At 48.5% G+C, this 17,763-nt stretch overlaps 8 protein-coding genes across 8 annotated transcripts; 5 read left to right on the forward strand and 3 right to left on the reverse strand.

The window, feature by feature from the left end:
• Positions 1-48: 48 nt before the first annotated feature.
• On the forward strand, positions 49-1,232 carry F9C07_2280068 (uncharacterized protein; the record flags this gene model as incomplete). The annotated part of the gene is made up of 4 exons (XM_071510415.1): positions 49-544; positions 606-639; positions 708-885; positions 1,027-1,232. The coding sequence occupies exons 1-4, from the start codon at positions 276-278 to the stop codon at positions 1,230-1,232; spliced, it is 687 nt and encodes a 228-aa protein (XP_071366041.1). The 5' UTR covers positions 49-275.
• Positions 1,233-1,356: 124 nt separating this feature from the next.
• Positions 1,357-6,147, forward strand: F9C07_2280069 (uncharacterized protein). Its single transcript, XM_041287889.2, has 3 exons — positions 1,357-5,507; positions 5,566-5,631; positions 5,695-6,147. The coding sequence occupies exons 1-3, from the start codon at positions 3,183-3,185 to the stop codon at positions 5,902-5,904; spliced, it is 2,601 nt and encodes an 866-aa protein (XP_041140138.2). The 5' UTR covers positions 1,357-3,182; the 3' UTR covers positions 5,905-6,147.
• Positions 6,148-6,228: 81 nt separating this feature from the next.
• Positions 6,229-7,330, reverse strand: F9C07_11034 (putative mitochondrial carrier protein; the record flags this gene model as incomplete). Its single annotated transcript, XM_041283858.1, has 2 exons — positions 6,229-7,154; positions 7,273-7,330. 2 exons carry the CDS (start codon positions 7,328-7,330, stop codon positions 6,229-6,231), a joined length of 984 nt encoding a protein of 327 aa, XP_041140137.1.
• Positions 7,331-8,162: 832 nt separating this feature from the next.
• On the forward strand, positions 8,163-9,899 carry F9C07_1145622 (alkaline phytoceramidase). Its single transcript, XM_071507621.1, has 4 exons — positions 8,163-8,620; positions 8,687-8,873; positions 8,950-9,466; positions 9,558-9,899. Exons 1-4 carry the CDS (start codon positions 8,525-8,527, stop codon positions 9,739-9,741), a joined length of 984 nt encoding a protein of 327 aa, XP_071366042.1. The 5' UTR covers positions 8,163-8,524; the 3' UTR covers positions 9,742-9,899.
• A 157-nt stretch (positions 9,900-10,056) lies between these two features.
• Positions 10,057-11,607, reverse strand: F9C07_2228668 (toxin biosynthesis protein; the record flags this gene model as incomplete). The annotated part of the gene is made up of 4 exons (XM_041287875.1): positions 10,057-10,933; positions 10,993-11,101; positions 11,181-11,319; positions 11,401-11,607. The coding sequence occupies 4 exons, from the start codon at positions 11,605-11,607 to the stop codon at positions 10,057-10,059; spliced, it is 1,332 nt and encodes a 443-aa protein (XP_041140135.1).
• A 584-nt stretch (positions 11,608-12,191) lies between these two features.
• On the forward strand, positions 12,192-15,508 carry F9C07_2141529 (signaling protein swift). The gene is made up of 4 exons (XM_041287888.2): positions 12,192-12,399; positions 12,458-12,894; positions 12,958-14,338; positions 14,406-15,508. Exons 1-4 carry the CDS (start codon positions 12,307-12,309, stop codon positions 15,051-15,053), a joined length of 2,559 nt encoding a protein of 852 aa, XP_041140134.1. The 5' UTR covers positions 12,192-12,306; the 3' UTR covers positions 15,054-15,508.
• Positions 15,154-16,448, reverse strand: F9C07_1145664 (ESCRT-II complex subunit-domain-containing protein). The gene is made up of 3 exons (XM_041287874.2): positions 15,572-16,448; positions 15,436-15,511; positions 15,154-15,389 (listed from the first exon to the last, which is right to left on the reverse strand). Exons 1-3 carry the CDS (start codon positions 15,941-15,943, stop codon positions 15,277-15,279), a joined length of 561 nt encoding a protein of 186 aa, XP_041140133.1. The 5' UTR covers positions 15,944-16,448; the 3' UTR covers positions 15,154-15,276.
• Positions 16,449-16,451: 3 nt separating this feature from the next.
• F9C07_11041 (methyltransferase-like protein 1) lies at positions 16,452-17,599 on the forward strand (the record flags this gene model as incomplete). Its single annotated transcript, XM_041287887.1, has 3 exons — positions 16,452-16,609; positions 16,672-16,859; positions 16,953-17,599. The coding sequence occupies 3 exons, from the start codon at positions 16,452-16,454 to the stop codon at positions 17,597-17,599; spliced, it is 993 nt and encodes a 330-aa protein (XP_041140132.1).
• Positions 17,600-17,763: the final 164 nt, after the last annotated feature.

Here is a 17,763-nt window from a genome sequence, read left to right on the forward strand (position 1 = left end):
CCGCTCAGCTAACGCAAACTGCAATGCATCTATGCGATGTCAATTTATTATATATTCCTTTTTCCTTTTTCTTTTTAATTCTCTAATACTCGGAACAATTGCGGTGTGAACTTAGCCGTTATGCTTCTATCCTATCCATGAATATATATTAACAACTTTACTCAAGGACACTTCCCTCATAGAGCCAGTAATGATTCCTAGGTTTCAAATTTGTTCCTACTACGTCTCTACGGCTCGGAAACCCTGTCTAAACCTGGAATTCCATCAGTCACACCATGGCTTCTATTAACATTTCAACCATTGACTTTGCCAAGTTGGACCAGTTTGATGCTGGTGAAGGCTATGGAGATGAAGTCAATAAGTTGCTCAATGCAGTTTGCTCGCCGGGGTTCTTTTACCCAGACTTTAAAAATGCATTCGGAACCAAGCTTGTGCTAAGGGAGGTCAAGGATGCATATGCCGCCTCTGACAGATACTTTGACCAGTCTCTGGAAACAAAGATGAAAGACTTTCGCAAGGGACAGCCAGCTTCCAGCGATAGAGGGTAAGAGAGTTTCTCCTTCTTCTTTTTACTCTATTCATTCAATTGACTATGCTCCCCACAGGTATAAGTTCTGTGAAACTAACGAGTCCTTTGAGGTAAGTATGGGGCCATTTAGCGGCTTATGATAAGTGGTAGAGACTGATGGTTGGAACAAACAAAAAAGATGTCATCTGATGAGATGAGTGATGGCTCGCTTTCTCTCCCAGAAGTCCTCGCAGTCACTGAATCTTCGCTGAATTCGCTACATCAACATTGCTACATCGCGGCTAATATGCTGCTCGATTGCCTTTCTAATGCTCTCAACATCCCAATTAATGAGTACCATCGCGATATCCTTCCCAGTGAGTCTGGATTAAAACTTGTCTCTGAGCCAAGCGTAGCCAATGCATCGGAAGTGATTGAAAACAAACATACCAACAGCGGGACATTCACCTTTCTGTTCTACGAGTAGCCCGGTCTACAGATTAATATCCCCGGCTCAGATGAATGGGCCTTTCCTAAGCCCCCTGCCCCTGGATGTGCTATTGTCTATGGAGGCAATTTTCTGAAACTGATGTCGAATGGTGTCCTGCAGTCGCCTTTGCATCGGGTTACGCAGCTTGAAGATGGGGCGGGCAAGAGGTTTTTCCTCTCCTATTTCCTTCGGCCGGAGGAGGGAGCAAAGGAACGCTTGGAGAGTCATCTATGATCGATAGCATTGTGTTCAGCAGCTACTCAATCGAAAGGTACATATTCAGATACTACACAGAGCCTAAGTAAATATTAGTTTTACGACCGTGAAACAAATATATATGTACATATACATGGAATTCTCCCTTAATCCCTCTACAATCCCACTCCCCCCTCAACTTCTACAACTAAGGCGTATCCCCATCCCCACCCCCAATAACCATATGCTGCCTAAACACCCTCAAACACAAACCCAAGCCGCTCAACAGCCCTTTTTCAGCCTAGGGCTTTTGGGTTTTGTCGACGATGGCTTAGCAGAAGGGGTCGGTGGAGTTGCATTTGGTTGTTAGTGTGGTATGGATGTTGCCGAAGTCGGTCTCTGGCTAGGGGCCTTCTGGGAGGTAGGTCCATGTTGATGCTTGGTTGGAATCGGAGGTGCCGACGAGGGACAAGAGCAACTCTGTGTGGGAGGGAGATAGGTGGATGAGGTCGACTGTGCGGCCTTGTTGTTGTTAGGGGGTGGGCTGTTGGGGGTTGGGGTACTGGGTCACCGAGGGGAGTAGTCATTGTTGTTGTAGTGATTGGGAATGAGTAATTGCTATGGAGTACTATGGAGTTGGGTATTTAGAAGGACTACGGAATAGAACTAACTTATGTAAATATAATATAGTTGTTCGTCTATTGACTAAATGTCCAGAAACTCTATCTGGTAGCCTTATCCACTGTGTATACAAGTTAAGATAGAGTATGCGGGTCTTGTTATTGTGTGGGAATAGGGAGGTGAGGATAGAAGACAAAGAAAGCATGAAAGGTGATGGTTAAGGTGTTAGGAGCCCGGTACGGAGTACTGTCTACGATGTAGTGATTTACTATATTAACACACTTCCTTACCTCTTTAGGAAGGCAAGCGTCTCGCAAATTGAGATAAAGTTTTCTTAGCATTGCAGCAAATAGGCGCGGCCACAGCAGCCACTCTGCGCCCGCGGCGTTTTCTGCGCCTTGTACTGTACATAGTAAAATTCTCACCCCACGACGTAGTAACTTGTAACTGTATAGTACTCAGATACAATGAAACTTTAATCTTTGACAGAAATCCAGATTTTTTGATGTTTAAAAGGCTTCATCCTACAAGGGCGAGAAAGTCATCAACTTGCTTTGATTACGGTGATCCAAAGTACTAAGCGTCCGTAGGTACACACAGGACCAAAGCAGTAGTCCAATAATAAAAGTCCTCGTCTCCGGAGAATACCTGAGTGCATACACACCCAAGCAGGTACAAACCTTCTAGTATATACTAATACAGAGGCAGTAGAAGACGTTTCAGCTCTATTTTGGAGTACGTAGTCCACCAAAAATAAGCCTACTAATCCCTGATAACTTACCCAAACCCCTCACTAGTACTAATTCGCACTAGATACTCGAAGGTTCCCCACCAGACACAAGGCTGACAGTCACTGACTTTTCCTTCATCTACATGACATCCACCGACGTCATGTGCATCAGGCAGCAAATGCAAATGATCAACAAATTCGATCGAATTTATTCCACAGAAAAGCAACAGAAGGCAAAAGAACATCCATCATCCACCCGTCACGCGCGCGCCACCAATTTATCAGAAGATCGATCGATGGATGATCAAAGAAAGTTCTGGTTCCGCGGGATTAACCGCCTTGCTTTCCTTGGTTGAGGGTGGCCGTTACCGCTCGTTTTTGGACTATCTATGTACCATAGTAGCAATATCTATGTATAGTAGGTACTAAGGATAAACGGGGGTCCTGATAAGACGACCTGTGTCAAAGGGATGTTTCACATAACCGCTGGGCTGCAGGAGTGCTTTCTTGGTTGCGCTCGGGCTAAGTTGGACTAAATTAGGGCTGTCGAGGCGCGCGGGGAATGATTCATTGGGTATCGTTGGGAGGTAGAGTCAATAGGAGTAGATGCTAGTAAAGGTTGATTCGAAGAAAATTTGATGTCTTCTAGTGTACTATCTATAGCTATTCATCATCCATGGGGCATTTGTTATATCTACAGTAGAACCCTTCTACAGAGAGGAGATAAAAGTCACCAAGTGGCCACCCGATGCGGATCATCGCTCAGCCTGACCCCAAAACCCAAACTGCCAGTCCAATGGGTGATTCCTGCCCAGCGATCACGACAGTCGAATAATAAACGGCTTTCTTCTCTTTTGTCCCCCACTTTTCAGCTGGACCGCCCGCGTTTACGAGGCACGGGGGCTGGTCCTTTTTCCTTTCCCTCTGGCACTGAGGCTCAGTCTTATTTCTCTTCGCTTCTCTTCTGCGTTTGCTTATCTTTTTGCTTTCTTTCTTTCTTTCTTTTTTTTTTTTTACTTCTTTCGCTCCCAGAGGTTACCCCTCCTTGTGCTTTGCTTTTAATCCCTGTCATTCTTCTTAGGGTTTCTTCATCCCACCACAGCTGTTTCTTGGAAAGTTGTGTTCGCCAAGTGCTTCTTCCCACTACGTCACTTCTTGTGTCTCCTCTTTTGAATCACAAAACCGCCCCGCTTCCACAATCCACATCTCAACGGTCATTATTGGAAACACAAGATAAAACTAGGCCAAGTTTATCACAGAAATATTTGAAAAATAACAAAAAAAAAAAAGGGGGAGGGGTGACACAAGACCAAAGAAATAATAATATACTCTTCACCAAGATGCCTCGTCATCAACAACACATCGTCCCATGGACCGATTCCGAGTCCGACTACTCATCAGAGTCGGATTATTCCATGCAGAATGACCGCCGTCGGACGACCGTCAGAAGGCGCTCCTTCTCCCGTCATCGCTTCGGCCCCGATCACGGCAGCACCACTTACCTGAGTCCCGTCGTGCAGGACGTGCATCTGCACCGCTCCGCATCCACGGGCGCCCGGCGACGACGGTCTCGTGAGCGTCCCCCACCACCTCCGGCCGTCATCGTCGATATCAAGAACGACTCGCGGAATAAGGGCTCCAACAGAAGTGCAAACAGGGCCCGTAAGGACCAGCACCAGGAGACTTATATTGATCCCTACGAGTCAGAAGACGAGACCCTCCTGCGTGCTCATCATAGACGGCCTCGTGCCAGCACTGCTAGTACGCCAAGAGAGGCTTCGCCGCGGCAACATGAGCGGGATTATGAGTTGGTGATTGATCAGCGACTGCTGGAAAAGAACGACCATCGACAGGATCTGGAGCTGTTAAGACAGCAGCAGGAAATAGAGCGTTTGGAGCGGGAATTGGCTCGCCATAGGCTTGAAGCCCGTGACGCTCGTGATTCTCATGATGTCCGTATCCTCAAGCAGGAGGAGGACTGGTATGAGGATGAGATTAGCGAGCGACTGAGGAGGCTTGAGAGGTATGAAAAGAGCCAGCGCATGGAGGAGGAACAGCGGCAAGCGGAACGCCGCTGGAAACTGCATCAATTTGAAGAAGCCCAGCGCCATGCTAGGGAGGAAGACGGCGTCAAATCAAAACTGCGCGAAGAGAAGCTCAAGGAGCTCCGACACAAAATCGAAGAGGAGGAGGAGCAGCGCAAAGCTGAACATCGGTACAAGTTGATTCAGTTTGAGGATGCTCAGCGTAAAGCTAGGGAGGATGAAGATGTCAAAGCAAGACTGCGTGAAGAGAAGCTCAAGGAGCTCCGACACAAAATCGAAGAGGAGGAGGAGCAGCGCAAAGCTGAACATCGTTACAAGTTGCGTCAGTTTGAGGAAGCTCAACGCAAAGCTAGGGAGGATGAAGATGTCAAGTCGAAGCTGCGCGAAGAGAAGCTCAAGGATCTTCAACGCAGGATCGATGAGGAGGAGGCGCAGGAACGACTCAAAGAGCAGATCCGTCAGGAAAAGCTAAAGGAACTTCAGCGCAAGATCGACGAAGAGGAAGAGCGCGAGCGGATCAAGAAAGAGATCCGGGATGAGGAGGCGAGAGCCCTACTTGCAAGACAGGAAAAAGAACGTAAAGAAGCTGCGATGAAGGCAGCGGCCGTTGAGGAATGGAAATTGAACGAGGAGCGGCGGATCAATGCCGAAAGAGAAGCGAAGCGGAGACGTGACGAAGAATTCAGGGCTCGACTGAGGCTCGAATTCGGTTATACGGAGGAAGAAATTGAAGAGATAGTCACCAAAAAGAAGAAGAAGGAGGAGAAAGAAAATGGCAAGGAGGAAGAGAAGGAGAAGAAAAAGGATAAGGAGAAAGAGAAGGAGAAGAAGAAGAAAGGAAAGGAGAAGGAGAAGGACGACGAAGAAGAAAGTGAAAAGGAAGAGAAGGAAGAACACCGCCGGACGACTTGGATTAAGGTATACTACCCAACTGCCAATACTTTCTGTATCTGGCTAAACTAACATGAATGACTAGGTCCACCGCAGACACCTTTTGCCTGACACTCTGATGGCCTATCACTTGCCCTGGGACTGGGATGACGTGAGTACCCTTGACGGATTGATATTTTGAAAGTAGGCAATGCTAACTGACTGGTATCAACAGCGCGATAGCAACTATATCATTATTAAGCAGTGGATCTCAGAAGACTTCCAGGAAGAGCTCTTCGATCACACCCGGCGACTTCGCGAAGGCAAACTCATTACCCAGACCTCTAACACGTTGACGGAGTTGAAGGTCAACGACAGGAAGAAGGACAAGATGTACCTTGTGCGGAAGAAGAGCCCCAGTCGGCGCGCATGGATTTTTACATGATCGGCCCATTAAATTGTTTTGCGAAACGCAAGTGATACCTCTATGCGTCTGCTTTCCATGGCTTAGGATTTGGTGTCTGAGTTGTCTATTGGCTTTTTTGTAAACTTTGATGACCTATTGGACCTGAAATGTTTCGTGTTGATGTTCATTTTTCTTTTTTTTCGTCATGAGTTGGGATTTTGATGATATGACCGCACCTATATATGATACAATGATGATTGCCACGATGGATACCCAAACTCCTTTATGATCCAACCCAAACTCCCGAATAAATGCTCGAGCAAAAGAACGAAATAGGTTATTGGTTATACAGACACCAAGCACTTAGTCTCTTGTTGCCCAGTGCTTCTCGGCACGAAGAATCAGCTCCTCATACACGGTCCAAGCAAGTGCTGAACTTAGCGCTTTCCTGGTAATACGCAACCCTAAGCCGCCCAACAAGCTCCGCACGCCATCTTCGTGAACCATCAACTTCACCGCTCGCATCATGTTTCCGTACTTGTTCGGCATAAGTTGCAGTCGAGTCTTAACCGCATCAAACGGATTAGTGATCGCGGTAGCAAGGCCAGCCGCCAATGCTCCAGAGACAAAGTTAATCGATGAGGACGACGACTTTAGCGATTGGTCACCAGTTCCGGAGTCGGCCAGCGATGCGAAGCGCCGCTTCAGCTGCTCGTAGAAAAGAACATAGAGCCCTGCGTAGGGGGCATCACGTGCAGCGGTTGCCCCAAACCCAGCAAAAAGTCCTCGCACACCTTCTGTGCGAAGGATATCGCGCCCTGCGCTGTACAGACTGCCATATGCGTAGTAGCTCGACTCGTAGCGTACTTTCAGAACGGTGACGGGCATCATCACAAATCCTGCCGCAACGCGAGCGGCCGCGCCCGTAGCAAGGTTGGCCGAGTTCGACAGCTTTGGAAGAGCAGACGAAGATGCCACGCCTTTACCGTTTGCACTAGCGCTGGAAAGGGCGACCGGGACCCCGGTATGCGCTAAACCTTGTCGTAGGGCATTGAGACTGGTGAAATAGAGCGCCGAGCCGAAGCCTGTGCGGAGTGCGGAGGGAAGGGTTCCACGCCATAAGCCGCGGATTCCATTTGGAGAAGAGATGATGGACTTTATTGTCGGTAGAAGTGCGGCATTCTGAGACTGCTGGACTCGGGTCTTGAGGAGGTCTGCTGGCTGGAGGAGGATGGCGGAGCTGAGGCCGGAGCAAAGGCCGGCGGCGAAATGAAAGGTAGTTTTTGATGCTGCCAGCAGATTAGACAGGAGTCAATTTGTTTCGCCGTAAAGAAAGAATGGTAATTTTTTCTCTAGTGGGCCAAAGAAAGAAAAACAATAAAAAGGTCGTAAACGAAAGGAACATACTCGTAGTGGCAGAGGTCTTTTTCACCTGCGGCACTGCATATACAGCGCTGTTCGACATTGCAAGGTTATGCACAGGCCCAGCCTGGAAGTTCACGAATTGAAGTTTATATGCACTTCTAAGATTGATCAGGCAGTGGTTATCACAGCAGATTCAGTTCATCCACAATGGACACCGCTTTTTCGTAGATGACGAGAATCTTGCGAGAGACCGGAATGCGGTCACAGTCACGAAGGGGGCGGCAGAGACCACATCTCAAGCGATATAAGAAAAGTAAAGAAGAATTTGAGAGGTGAGATCTGACATATACTCAGATCAGGTACGATGTGAGGTTCCAGAAAAAAGGAATTGCCGGTAGTATTTTTCCTCTCGAACATCGCGGTTGGTGAAGTCATCAGAGGTTCGTTCCGAATGTACCATGATTGGCCGGATACAGTTACGGGCGGCCACATGCGGTGTATTTTCGGTACTCGAATACAGCGATCAGTTTGTTCGAGGAAAGTTTGCAGTACAGCATAAATACAGTACATCAGCTTACATAACTTTTATTCCAAACGGATTGCGATCCCTGACCACGAGACTTTTTAGTTGGTGCCCATGTACGGAGTAGTGTCTTGGGTGCAGCCAGGCCTGCGACTCCACCTGGAAATGCAAAGAGTACATATGTACCCATCCATGGATGCACTGAGGCATATGGATGGAATTCTGCCAATTGGGGCACGACTTACCGTTGGACGAACCCAGCCTTGAACTCTCCCCCACAGATCCTGGTGAAATGACATTTGACTGGAAATACTTTAGAAACCCTCGTTTGATGTCTCATCCAGGGATCTTCAATTGAAATTTGTATTGAGGCCGAATGCATCCATAGCTAGGGCAAAGTCAAAATTACGCCCGCCGCACTCAGTAACCAAGTAATGTTACCAACCCCAGCAGTGATTCGGCAGTTGGCGGAGTCACAGGCTAGCCAATCGGTTTCCTGCAAAATCGGATTGACAGCCTGCGATGCTTGACTACTCGTAATCAATCGACGTCACGGGTCTGGATGAACCGAACGGATGTCAAGTTAATTTAGGTAGAAAGTAACTCCACAAACGCCAGTCGACGACTCTCCCTTTGTACATCTCTTTTCTTTTTTTCTTCCCCTCTTTGTACCTGTCATGCCCTCTTTTCTATAACTCCTCCCGATAATCACCCCGTCACAACAGAGATTGACCATCATCCGTGGACAGCCGGAGTCGGTCTCTGCCCGTAATGCCTGAGTGGCCTGCCATTCCCTTCTTTCCATATCCGCCTTCCAAGGCTGGCTACTGGAGTCCCGTTACGTCGACCTTGAATTGGTGCGAAGAGGTGCGCGCATCCTTTCTTGGTCTTTGTTTTCTGTTAAACTCACTCCTAATGGTTTCATAAAAATAGGATTACTATGCGACCATCTACTCCGCCGAAATTGTCAACGCTTTGACAAATCTTCTGTTTATGTGGCTTGGAATTAAAGGGCTACGCAGCTGTAGGCGCAATGGACATGATTCGATCTTTGAAGTGGCATACTATGGCTATCTCCTAGTTGGAATGGGGAGTTTCCTGTTCCATTCGACACTGAAATGCAAGTGATAGATCTCTACTCATTCTACGAGGAGCGTTGGGTAACTCGGGCTTACTAACCTGTTCTCTTCCGACAGATCCCATGCAACTTGTCGACGAGCTTTCCATGATCTACACCACTTGTTTGATGTGCTATGCGTCCTTTTCTTACTCGAGACCGACAAGCGTCCGTGTCTTCCTAGCCATTGCGCTGACCAGTCTGGCCGTCTTCATCACCCTCTATTACCACTACCTTCAGGACCCTGTCTTCCACCAGAATGCATATGCTATCCTGACCATTGTCGTCGTCCTGCGGAGTATGTACACCATGGAAGTAACCCTTCGCCCTAAATGGCGACACACTACCGAGGAGGACCGGCTAGCGCGCGAGAAACAGGGTCTGCCCATTCCTTCGAAGGAGCATCAACATTACGAGAATGTACGAGATGTCAAGATTCTGAAGACTATGTGGTTCATGGTTATTTATGGGCTGAGCATGTTCCTCGGCGGCTTCTTTATCTGGAACTTGGATAACCACTTTTGCACTAAGATCCGCGGATGGCGCCGGGTAGTGGGGCTTCCGTGGGGTATGCTCCTTGAAGGTCATGGCTGGTGGTATGTTTTCCTTGCCCTTGTTCTTTTTCTTTTCTGCACCGCTGCAGGTGTTCGCTCGTATGGTGCTTGCTAACATTGTTCTGTTGTTAAGGCATGTTATGACGGGTATTGGTGCGTACCTCTATATAATTTGGGGCATTTGGCTGCGCCACTGTTTGAACAACCGTCAAGAGGAATATTACCTGTGGTGGCCGCATTTCTGGAACTTTCCGGAGATCATCCGTATTGGCTCCAAAGACAAGGGCGAAAATGGTGTGGCCAAGAAATCAAATTAAGCTACAAATGTTCTTACTGATACTATATCCTTACTCCGTTTAAGCGAGCAGTGTGGCCAGGAGCTACGGTGGCTTGGCTATGACCCTGGTATTTGTGTTTTGTTTATTCATAGACATTGGTTTTGGCCTGGCCAGGACCTTCTTATTATAGAGAACAGGATGAGAAAAATGAAGATGGTGTTACAGCTCACAGCGTGATTTAGGGTCTTCAATATTATGTTGTTCATCCGATAATCCACATGAACCTCATCGACGTACGTCATATTCATTGAAGACAGCATAGCTCCTGTGTAGCTGCGGGCCGTCTACCAGTCTTCACAGTTTCGGCTTGGAAGGTCCCCTCTTATTCCTCACGGGGGCGGGGACATGCTCCTTCCAGCGCGGATCAATCGTTATTTTTTCGACTTTCGACTTTCGACTCCACTGCTCACGGAAACTCTGGTCTTCCTCTCGCCACCGCCGCAGTTCCTGACCCAGCCACTTGCTAGCTGCTTCGGCACACTCAGTCGGTGCTTCCTGAGCAAGGAGATGTCCGTACTCTTTGAGATAGACGTCGCGAACTCGACCAGCCGCTGCCCCACCGCTGCCACCTAAGCCTACACCAGTGTTGGCCATCTTGTCGGCCATCATCTCGGGAAGACACATATCCGATTTGCCGCCAAATATGTACATGACACTAGGTCGGAGGTGTGGGATCTCTGCGAATATGCGTGATGGCTCAGGACGGTAGAAGGGGAAAGATCCCAGGTGATTGGGGTCGAGGTCGGGATGTGTTACCCGATCCACCGGTACATCTTTGCCCGGAGGCCCATCGTAATTGGGGCGTGAGAAGGTAAATACTTCTTGGTGAAGGGGTGTCGTTAGGGTGACGGGTTGTTCACCGTCCTTAGATGCTTCGCTGGGAAGTTGGTGAATAGCTGTGGGAAGTTCACGCAGGCCGTACTTAATCCAGCGATCAAGGACGCGGGAATCCCAGGCTTGGTAGAACGGACTTCGACTGAAACCCTCCGCAGCGGCCTTGCGCGAAGGCCAGATATCCCGTCGATAGGTTGATAGTTGGGTAGTTTTGGCCATGGCAAGTTTTCGCTTGTCGGCCGATAGGGGATCTAGTTGTGTTGTTTGTCTCTGGATAACAGGGTCAAGTAGGACAAGTGTATGGATGAGTCGAGGATGCATCAGACATAATTTGGCACTGTGATGGTTAGAGGCTGCCAATGAGAGTTGCGAGAATCCAGTTTGCGGAAGACTGACAGATGTGCGCCGCCAAAGCTATGGCCGATTCCGACGATCGGACGAGGCATCTCCTTGCGCTTTACGTTGACGAGGTGAAGGAGGTCCCTGGGATGATCGAACCAACTAGCTATTGGTGCACAGTGTCAGTTCCATAGTATTCGCTGTCTGATTTGGTCGTAGCATGCAGCCGAGACATTGTTACGTACGGTCATTGCCCAAGACATCCTCGTTGGTTACATAGCTTTGCCCTTGATGCGCAACGTCGGCTATCCAGATACTTCGGATGCGGAAGCCATTGGCTTTGGACCGAGCATGTAGTTCTTCCCAGAGTGGTTCATAGAGTTCCTAGTAAGCAGCATTAGCTTTATGTTCCCGTTGAAAGCAAGCTACACTTAAAGGATGCAACTGAAATCATGGACGTTGTACCTTGGGAAAACCATTCGCATGGGTCGCAAGGATAGTGACATCACCTGGCTGAGGATTAGGGTTATCTAGGGGAATATACTGCTTGACAGCCAAATATAATTCATCTTCCTGTTCGTTAGCCGTAGCCCCGGGATATTCCCGAATATGCTGGCATTCGACCAAATGGTCGACGATGCGAAAAGGCCCGGAATGTGTAGGTGAAGACATCGCATAGGTCTCTTGTCTATTTGGGAAAGTATCGGTCTATCATGGGTCCGCCTGGGGCTTTTTAAAAGGCGGAGGTCTATGGTCTGGGGTAACGGAGGTATGCCCAGGGCACTTTTGCCGTGGTCTGGATCGCTGAGCCGAGGTGCATTCCCGTAATTAACTCAGAATGGCCCGAGAAACAGTGCCGAGCATTTTGCATTATTTATTATCTTGCATTATGCACTAAATCGCTATTTTCTGGACATTTTCTGGGAGCAAATATGACAGTTTGGGTAATCTACAACAGAAACCTTTGGGACATCTTTCTCACTTCTTGAACAGACATTTGGCGAATTCCTGGAGCACACTGCATGGTGGGATAAGCATAGCCTTCAAGATATGAACGGTGTCGCCGAAATTGCCCTTATGATGGTGTGCACAGTCACACAGCAGGACTGTCTTCGAACTGGTTATGTTTCAGGAGGGAGGAATATTGATTACATTTGCACGACTCGTACCAAAGATGGTAAACTGTACGCGCACGTGACCAGGTGTCGTGCCGGCGCGTTGGCGCGTCGCATCGCATAATTGTAGTAAAACGCCGCCACCACCAATCTCAGGTGCCAGTCAACCAGCGATACTGAAACCCTTACTTTTGTGATTGTGGCAAGGCATTATATACAACAAGAAAGAAAACAGTAAATACCCTCAATTCCCGCCATGGTGGGTCACGAAGAGGAGCTTCAGCTCTTCGACCAGTGCAAGATCTGTATAATATGCTCGAAAGACCTCAGCCTCGACACAGCGCACCAGGTATGCATCGACTGATCTATCCTTGGATACACTAAACTCTTACGCGCATACTCGATAGCTTGCGACAACTCTTGAGGAGCAGGGTGGTGAATCCGTCATCTATGAACCGCCAGCCGCCTTTCCACCGTTACATGAATTTAGCCATCTCGTATCTACGACCATCGATTTCCCGACATTTGAAGCTGCTAACGACGCTTTGATTCCTGTCGTCAAACCGCAATGGCTGCATGCGTGTCTAAACAAAAGAAAGCTAGCAAATCCGCGACAGTACAGCCCTGACCCCCGACTATTCTTGAACGATGTTGTGGTTACATGCGGTGATATCCCAGAGGGTGATAAGGATGCGATCATTGGTGGTGTGCTGGCAAAAGGCGGGCTCTACAGCCCTAGGATAACACAAATGGTCACTCACTTGGTCGATCTGACCACGGATTCAGACAAGGCTCGAGTAGCACTTGGCAAGAAACTGAATGTCAAGATAGTGCTTCCGCACTGGTAAGACTCCTGGGTTTACTATGGCAGAATGCTGGAAGGTCACATTAACCTGATATATGCCAGGTTTGACGACTGCCTGAAACTTGGACGACGGATCGACGAGCGCCCATATATTCTGCCGAACCCAGAAATCCTGCGTGCTGGCCCCGATGCGCCAATCCGCTCTACTGAGAATCGAGATATTGTTGGAGCTTCCACAGCCGAACCAACTACTCTACCGACACCTCGGCCAAAGCTCGATGTGTTCGAAGGGAAACACGTCATGCTTTCGACAGACCTTGGGATTGGTTCACACTTATTAGATTCGATCACGGAGATTATCGAGGAAGGCGGAGGTACTATCACATCTGATCCCTCCAAGGCAGAGGTCTTGATATGTCGCTACAGAGAAGGCTTTGCATATCGTGTGGCGTCGAGGCTGAATAAAGAGGTTGGAAACTTATCTTGGCTTTATCATTTGATAACATACAACACCTGGACCTCGCCCCTGCGGCGATTGCTGCACTATCCTGTACCGCGCACTGCAATCCCGGGTTTTGAAGGATTTAAGATCAGTTTGTCCAATTATGTTGGGGAAGCTAGATCTTATCTGGAAAATCTAGTCGCCGCATCAGGTGCAGAATGTACCAAGACTTTGAAACAAGACAACACACATTTGGTCACTGCTCATGGAAACAGTGAAAAGTGCTCCGCAGCAAAAGAATGGGGGCTGCATGTAGTCAATCACTTGTGGCTTGAAGAGAGTTACGCTAAGTGGAAGCTGCAGCCGGTTTCCGATCCCCGTTATACGCACTTTCCTCGACGGACGAACCTGGGCGAGGTAGTTGGTCAAACACGGCTGGACAGGGGTACTCTCGAAAGCCTCTTTTTTCCTTCAGAACACAAGCCCGAAGCTGCCACAAGCCCGCGGCGAGTCATGCAGAACAGGGATCAAAATGCTACAGCCGGAAAGGCGACAGTTTCTATGCAGCCACCACAGGCGAAAGAGCTGGAAGATGACAAAGATGTCTCGGATGCAGGGAATGCAACACCAGCTGGCAAGTCGCGGAAACCTTCAGATAGCAGGAAGCTACAGACGCCCGCGCGTACCCGACTTATGTCGGAAGGCAAGGAGAACGACACTCCATCATCAACAAGCAGTCGGAAGTCCAAGGAAGCCGCAGCTGCCCGTCTTCATGACATTGCTCCGGATATTGCGCTGTACGAGAAGGAAAGGAAGCGTGTTGGTGGTGTGATCTATGGAGGTCGCAAAAAGACAGATGAGGACCGTGTTACACTAAATGCTAAGAAGCGAAGGTCACTCGAGCCTGAGGCTAATAGCGACGAGGACGAAGCAACGGAGGCAAAGAGGCAAAAGAAATCAAAGCCTCCCGTAACAATGCATCTATTAATCACGGGATACCAAAAGTGGGTCGGAAACATGAAGAAAGAAGATGCAGACAAGGTTTGTGAAACTCACCTCATGTTATAATGGCTTTATTCGCCCCGAGACAGAAACTAATGGCATATAGCGACAACTTCGAGAACTTGGAGTCCAGGTTGTCCAAGATGCCCGGAAATGTTCTCACCTTGCTGCCCCGTCTATACTTCGAACCCCTAAGTTCGTCAACGCACTTGCTTATAGCCCAATGATCATTAGCACCGATTTCATCACAGCATGCCTTAAAAAGAACGAGCTTTTAGATCCTGCCGGTTACGTCTTGGAGGACAAGGCTGCAGAAAAGCGATTCCGGTTCTCTTTAGAGGTAGCCCTGAGCAACGCGAAGGAAAACAAGAACAGGCTTTTGCAGGGGTATCAGATCTATTGTGTCGAATCCATTCGAGGGGGGTTTGAAGCCTTCAAATCCATTGTTGACACCAATGGAGGAAATTTTACGCTCTTCCGCGGACGCGTTTCGTACCAAGCACAACGAGAAGAGAGTAATGATGATAGTGACAAAGACGATAGCTGGAGTCGGAAAGAAGTGTACCTCCTCAGCAGTGTAGTACCTGAGCACCAAAGACTATGGCCGCGGTTCCGCCAGATGGTGCAGGGTATTGGCAAGACGCCGCGGATTGTGCGCGTGGATTGGCTTCTTGACATTGTGATGTCGCAAGAATTGCGCGCAGCAGATGAGTATGAGCTTAGTGAAGACATGTCCGACAAGATGGAGGAGTAAGCCCATGTCTACAGGGGAGTTAGGGTGTTCCTGTACAATGGGTTTGCTTTTTGCTTGTCCGGGCTTTTTCTGGGCCTCTCGGGGTTCTTGACCCTGCGGAGTGATTCTTCTGTGTATATTCTGGAATTATGATGTAGAAGTTACTTATCGTATCTGAGCGATTTAATGAACAGCCATGATGAGAGTGCATGATTTCAAGACCTGCGTTAGATAAATGCTCTCATCAGAAAAACTTAACACCTTCCTGGCCCTCACTACCAAAGACCTGGGCCTTGCCCCGTTTCACGAGGACATTGAGCGACTTCATCATAACATCTACATCCATGCCATGCCATTCTATCGAGCGTCAGCAGACGTCACGCAAAACCCGCACATGACCTACCTTGTGACATAGTGGCCTCCCCTTCAACCAACTCATAAACCGTCAAAACCACGTTCTTTTGTCCGGTATTCTCAACCTACCCACGACACCAAGCATCAGCATTCGAGCGTTTGCCCCATCCGGGAAAATAACATACCCAATCTGCCAGTATTCCCGCCCACTCCTCCGGCCTCCTCCACCAAACCCAAGCAATCGTCTTATTCGTCCCATCAACCCACTCCGCCCTCCTTCCTCCTCCACCCTTCTCTTCGCTCTCTGCCATCCAGTCCAAGATATTCCGCGCCTCGGACAATGGAATTCGTTTCCGCAGCGTGGAATTATGGAATAACGGTGACTCGATAGCTTCTATTAAGGAGAGACGGTATGTTCGGTGGTGGCGACACCAGGATTGAATTAATAAGGACCATTTTTGGAGCTGCGAGAGTCGTGTTGTGCTGTTCGGCTGGGGTGTGAAGAATGGGGGGAAGGAGTAGGTCGGTGGGAATTGAAAGGGAGTAGAATTAGACATCTCCTTCTCTTCTTTAGATTTTGCTTAGATGCGATGAGTCCGTGGCTTTGTCAATATGAGCCTGTTGTATAATTATAGTTGTATGTTTGGGGATATTGACGTGCGGAGGGGTTGATAACGGTTGATAGATAGGTGGGGAGTTAGAGTGATACCACTTTGATCAGTGATGAGACGGGTAATGAGCTGGTCAGTGATATTGGGAGCTGCAAATATGAAAGTAACTATATAATAAGTAACCGTATAGTGCGATCCTGAAAGGAAAGCCGTTGAACGAGAATCAAATGGTAGGAGACTGGGGAAGTTGAATCTAAGTCACTGACAAGCATGTGAGCTTTATCTCCGGTCCCCCATAACCTTAACTCCATCTTGAAATAAATTTCCGCACTTCATCCGATCGCATCACAGTCGAATACACCCCACCCCCTCCACAACGGCCATCAATCGTCCCCTTACAACTCTACTTCGCAAATCAATTCCAGTCATAATAATATAGTCGACCATAATCACAATGTCCACTCCCCCGGCCAAGCGCCAAAAGCGCGATCAATACCGTAAAAGAGCGGCGGCCGCAGCCAACGAAGACACGGGCAAGGTTAAACTGCCCCAAAAGAAATTCTATCGGCAGCGTGCACACGCGAATCCCTTCTCAGACCATCAATTGGATTAGTATGTAGATCTATCAATTGCGTGGGTTCGTGGGTTTTGTGAGTGCTAACTGAACGCTCTAGTCCGCTCAGTCCGGCGCATATGGACTGGTCGTCGCATTATCCGGCGTTCGTGAACCCTGATCCTGAGCAAAAGAATCTGGCGGGCGCGAGGAAACTTCTGAAAGATGTCGAGGTTGTGGATATTGGATGCGGGTTCGGTGGATTGCTTGTTGGCCTTGCGCCGTTATTACCTGAGACTCTGATGCTTGGTATGTTCACGATCTTGTCAATTCATTGATCTTATCCTGCAGTCCTTTTCAGATCTTTACTGGTAAAGGAATATTGACTAATAATTGAAATAGGCATGGAAATCCGCACCCAAGTTATCGAATATGTAGAAAACCGCATCCAAGCACTCCGAACCCAACAGAACCAGCTCAAGAACTCCTCTACAACCGCCTCCGAATCCCCAGCACCGGCAATCCCTGCCGAACCAGCCACCGATGGAGCCTCTCCGGACGCAGCCTCCACCCCCGAAACATCCAATAGCCCTGTCCCGGGCGGATATCAGAACATCAGCGCCCTCCGCAGTAATACGATGAAGTTCTTCCCCAACTTCTTCGGCAAGCAGCAATTATCTAAGATCTTTATTTGCTTCCCGGACCCTCATTTCAAGGCCAAGAAGCACAAGGCCCGAATTATTTCTGAGAATCTGAATGCTGAATATGCCTACGCGCTGAAGCCTGGGGGTCTTTTGTATACGATCACTGATGTGGAGGAGTACCATCATTGGGTTTTGAGGCATTTCCGAGAGGAAGGTGAACATGAAGCGAGTGAAGGTGGAGTGAAAGATCTCTTTGAGCGGGTATCTGAGGAGGAATTGGCAAGTGATCCCTGTGTCGAGGTTATGAGGGAGTCTACGGAGGAAGGCAAGAAGGTCACCAGGAACAAGGGAAACAAATATGTGGCTGTTTTCCGTCGCAAGGCCGACCCCGAATGGCCTGCTTGATATGCCCTAGTTATTTCTATTGCTGCTTCTGGCTACGGCGTCTCATACTAACATAGATTTTTGCGGCTGGAAACCAGTGCTCGAACCCCTAACATATGTATATAGTAATTTCAGTTACAAAAGCCTATAGCCCGAAAAAAAAAATACCCTAGCTAGAAGCCAGT

The sequence above is a fragment of the Aspergillus flavus genome, chromosome 1 (assembly GCF_009017415.1).
Source record: "Aspergillus flavus chromosome 1, complete sequence".
Classification (NCBI taxonomy): domain Eukaryota; kingdom Fungi; phylum Ascomycota; class Eurotiomycetes; order Eurotiales; family Aspergillaceae; genus Aspergillus; species Aspergillus flavus.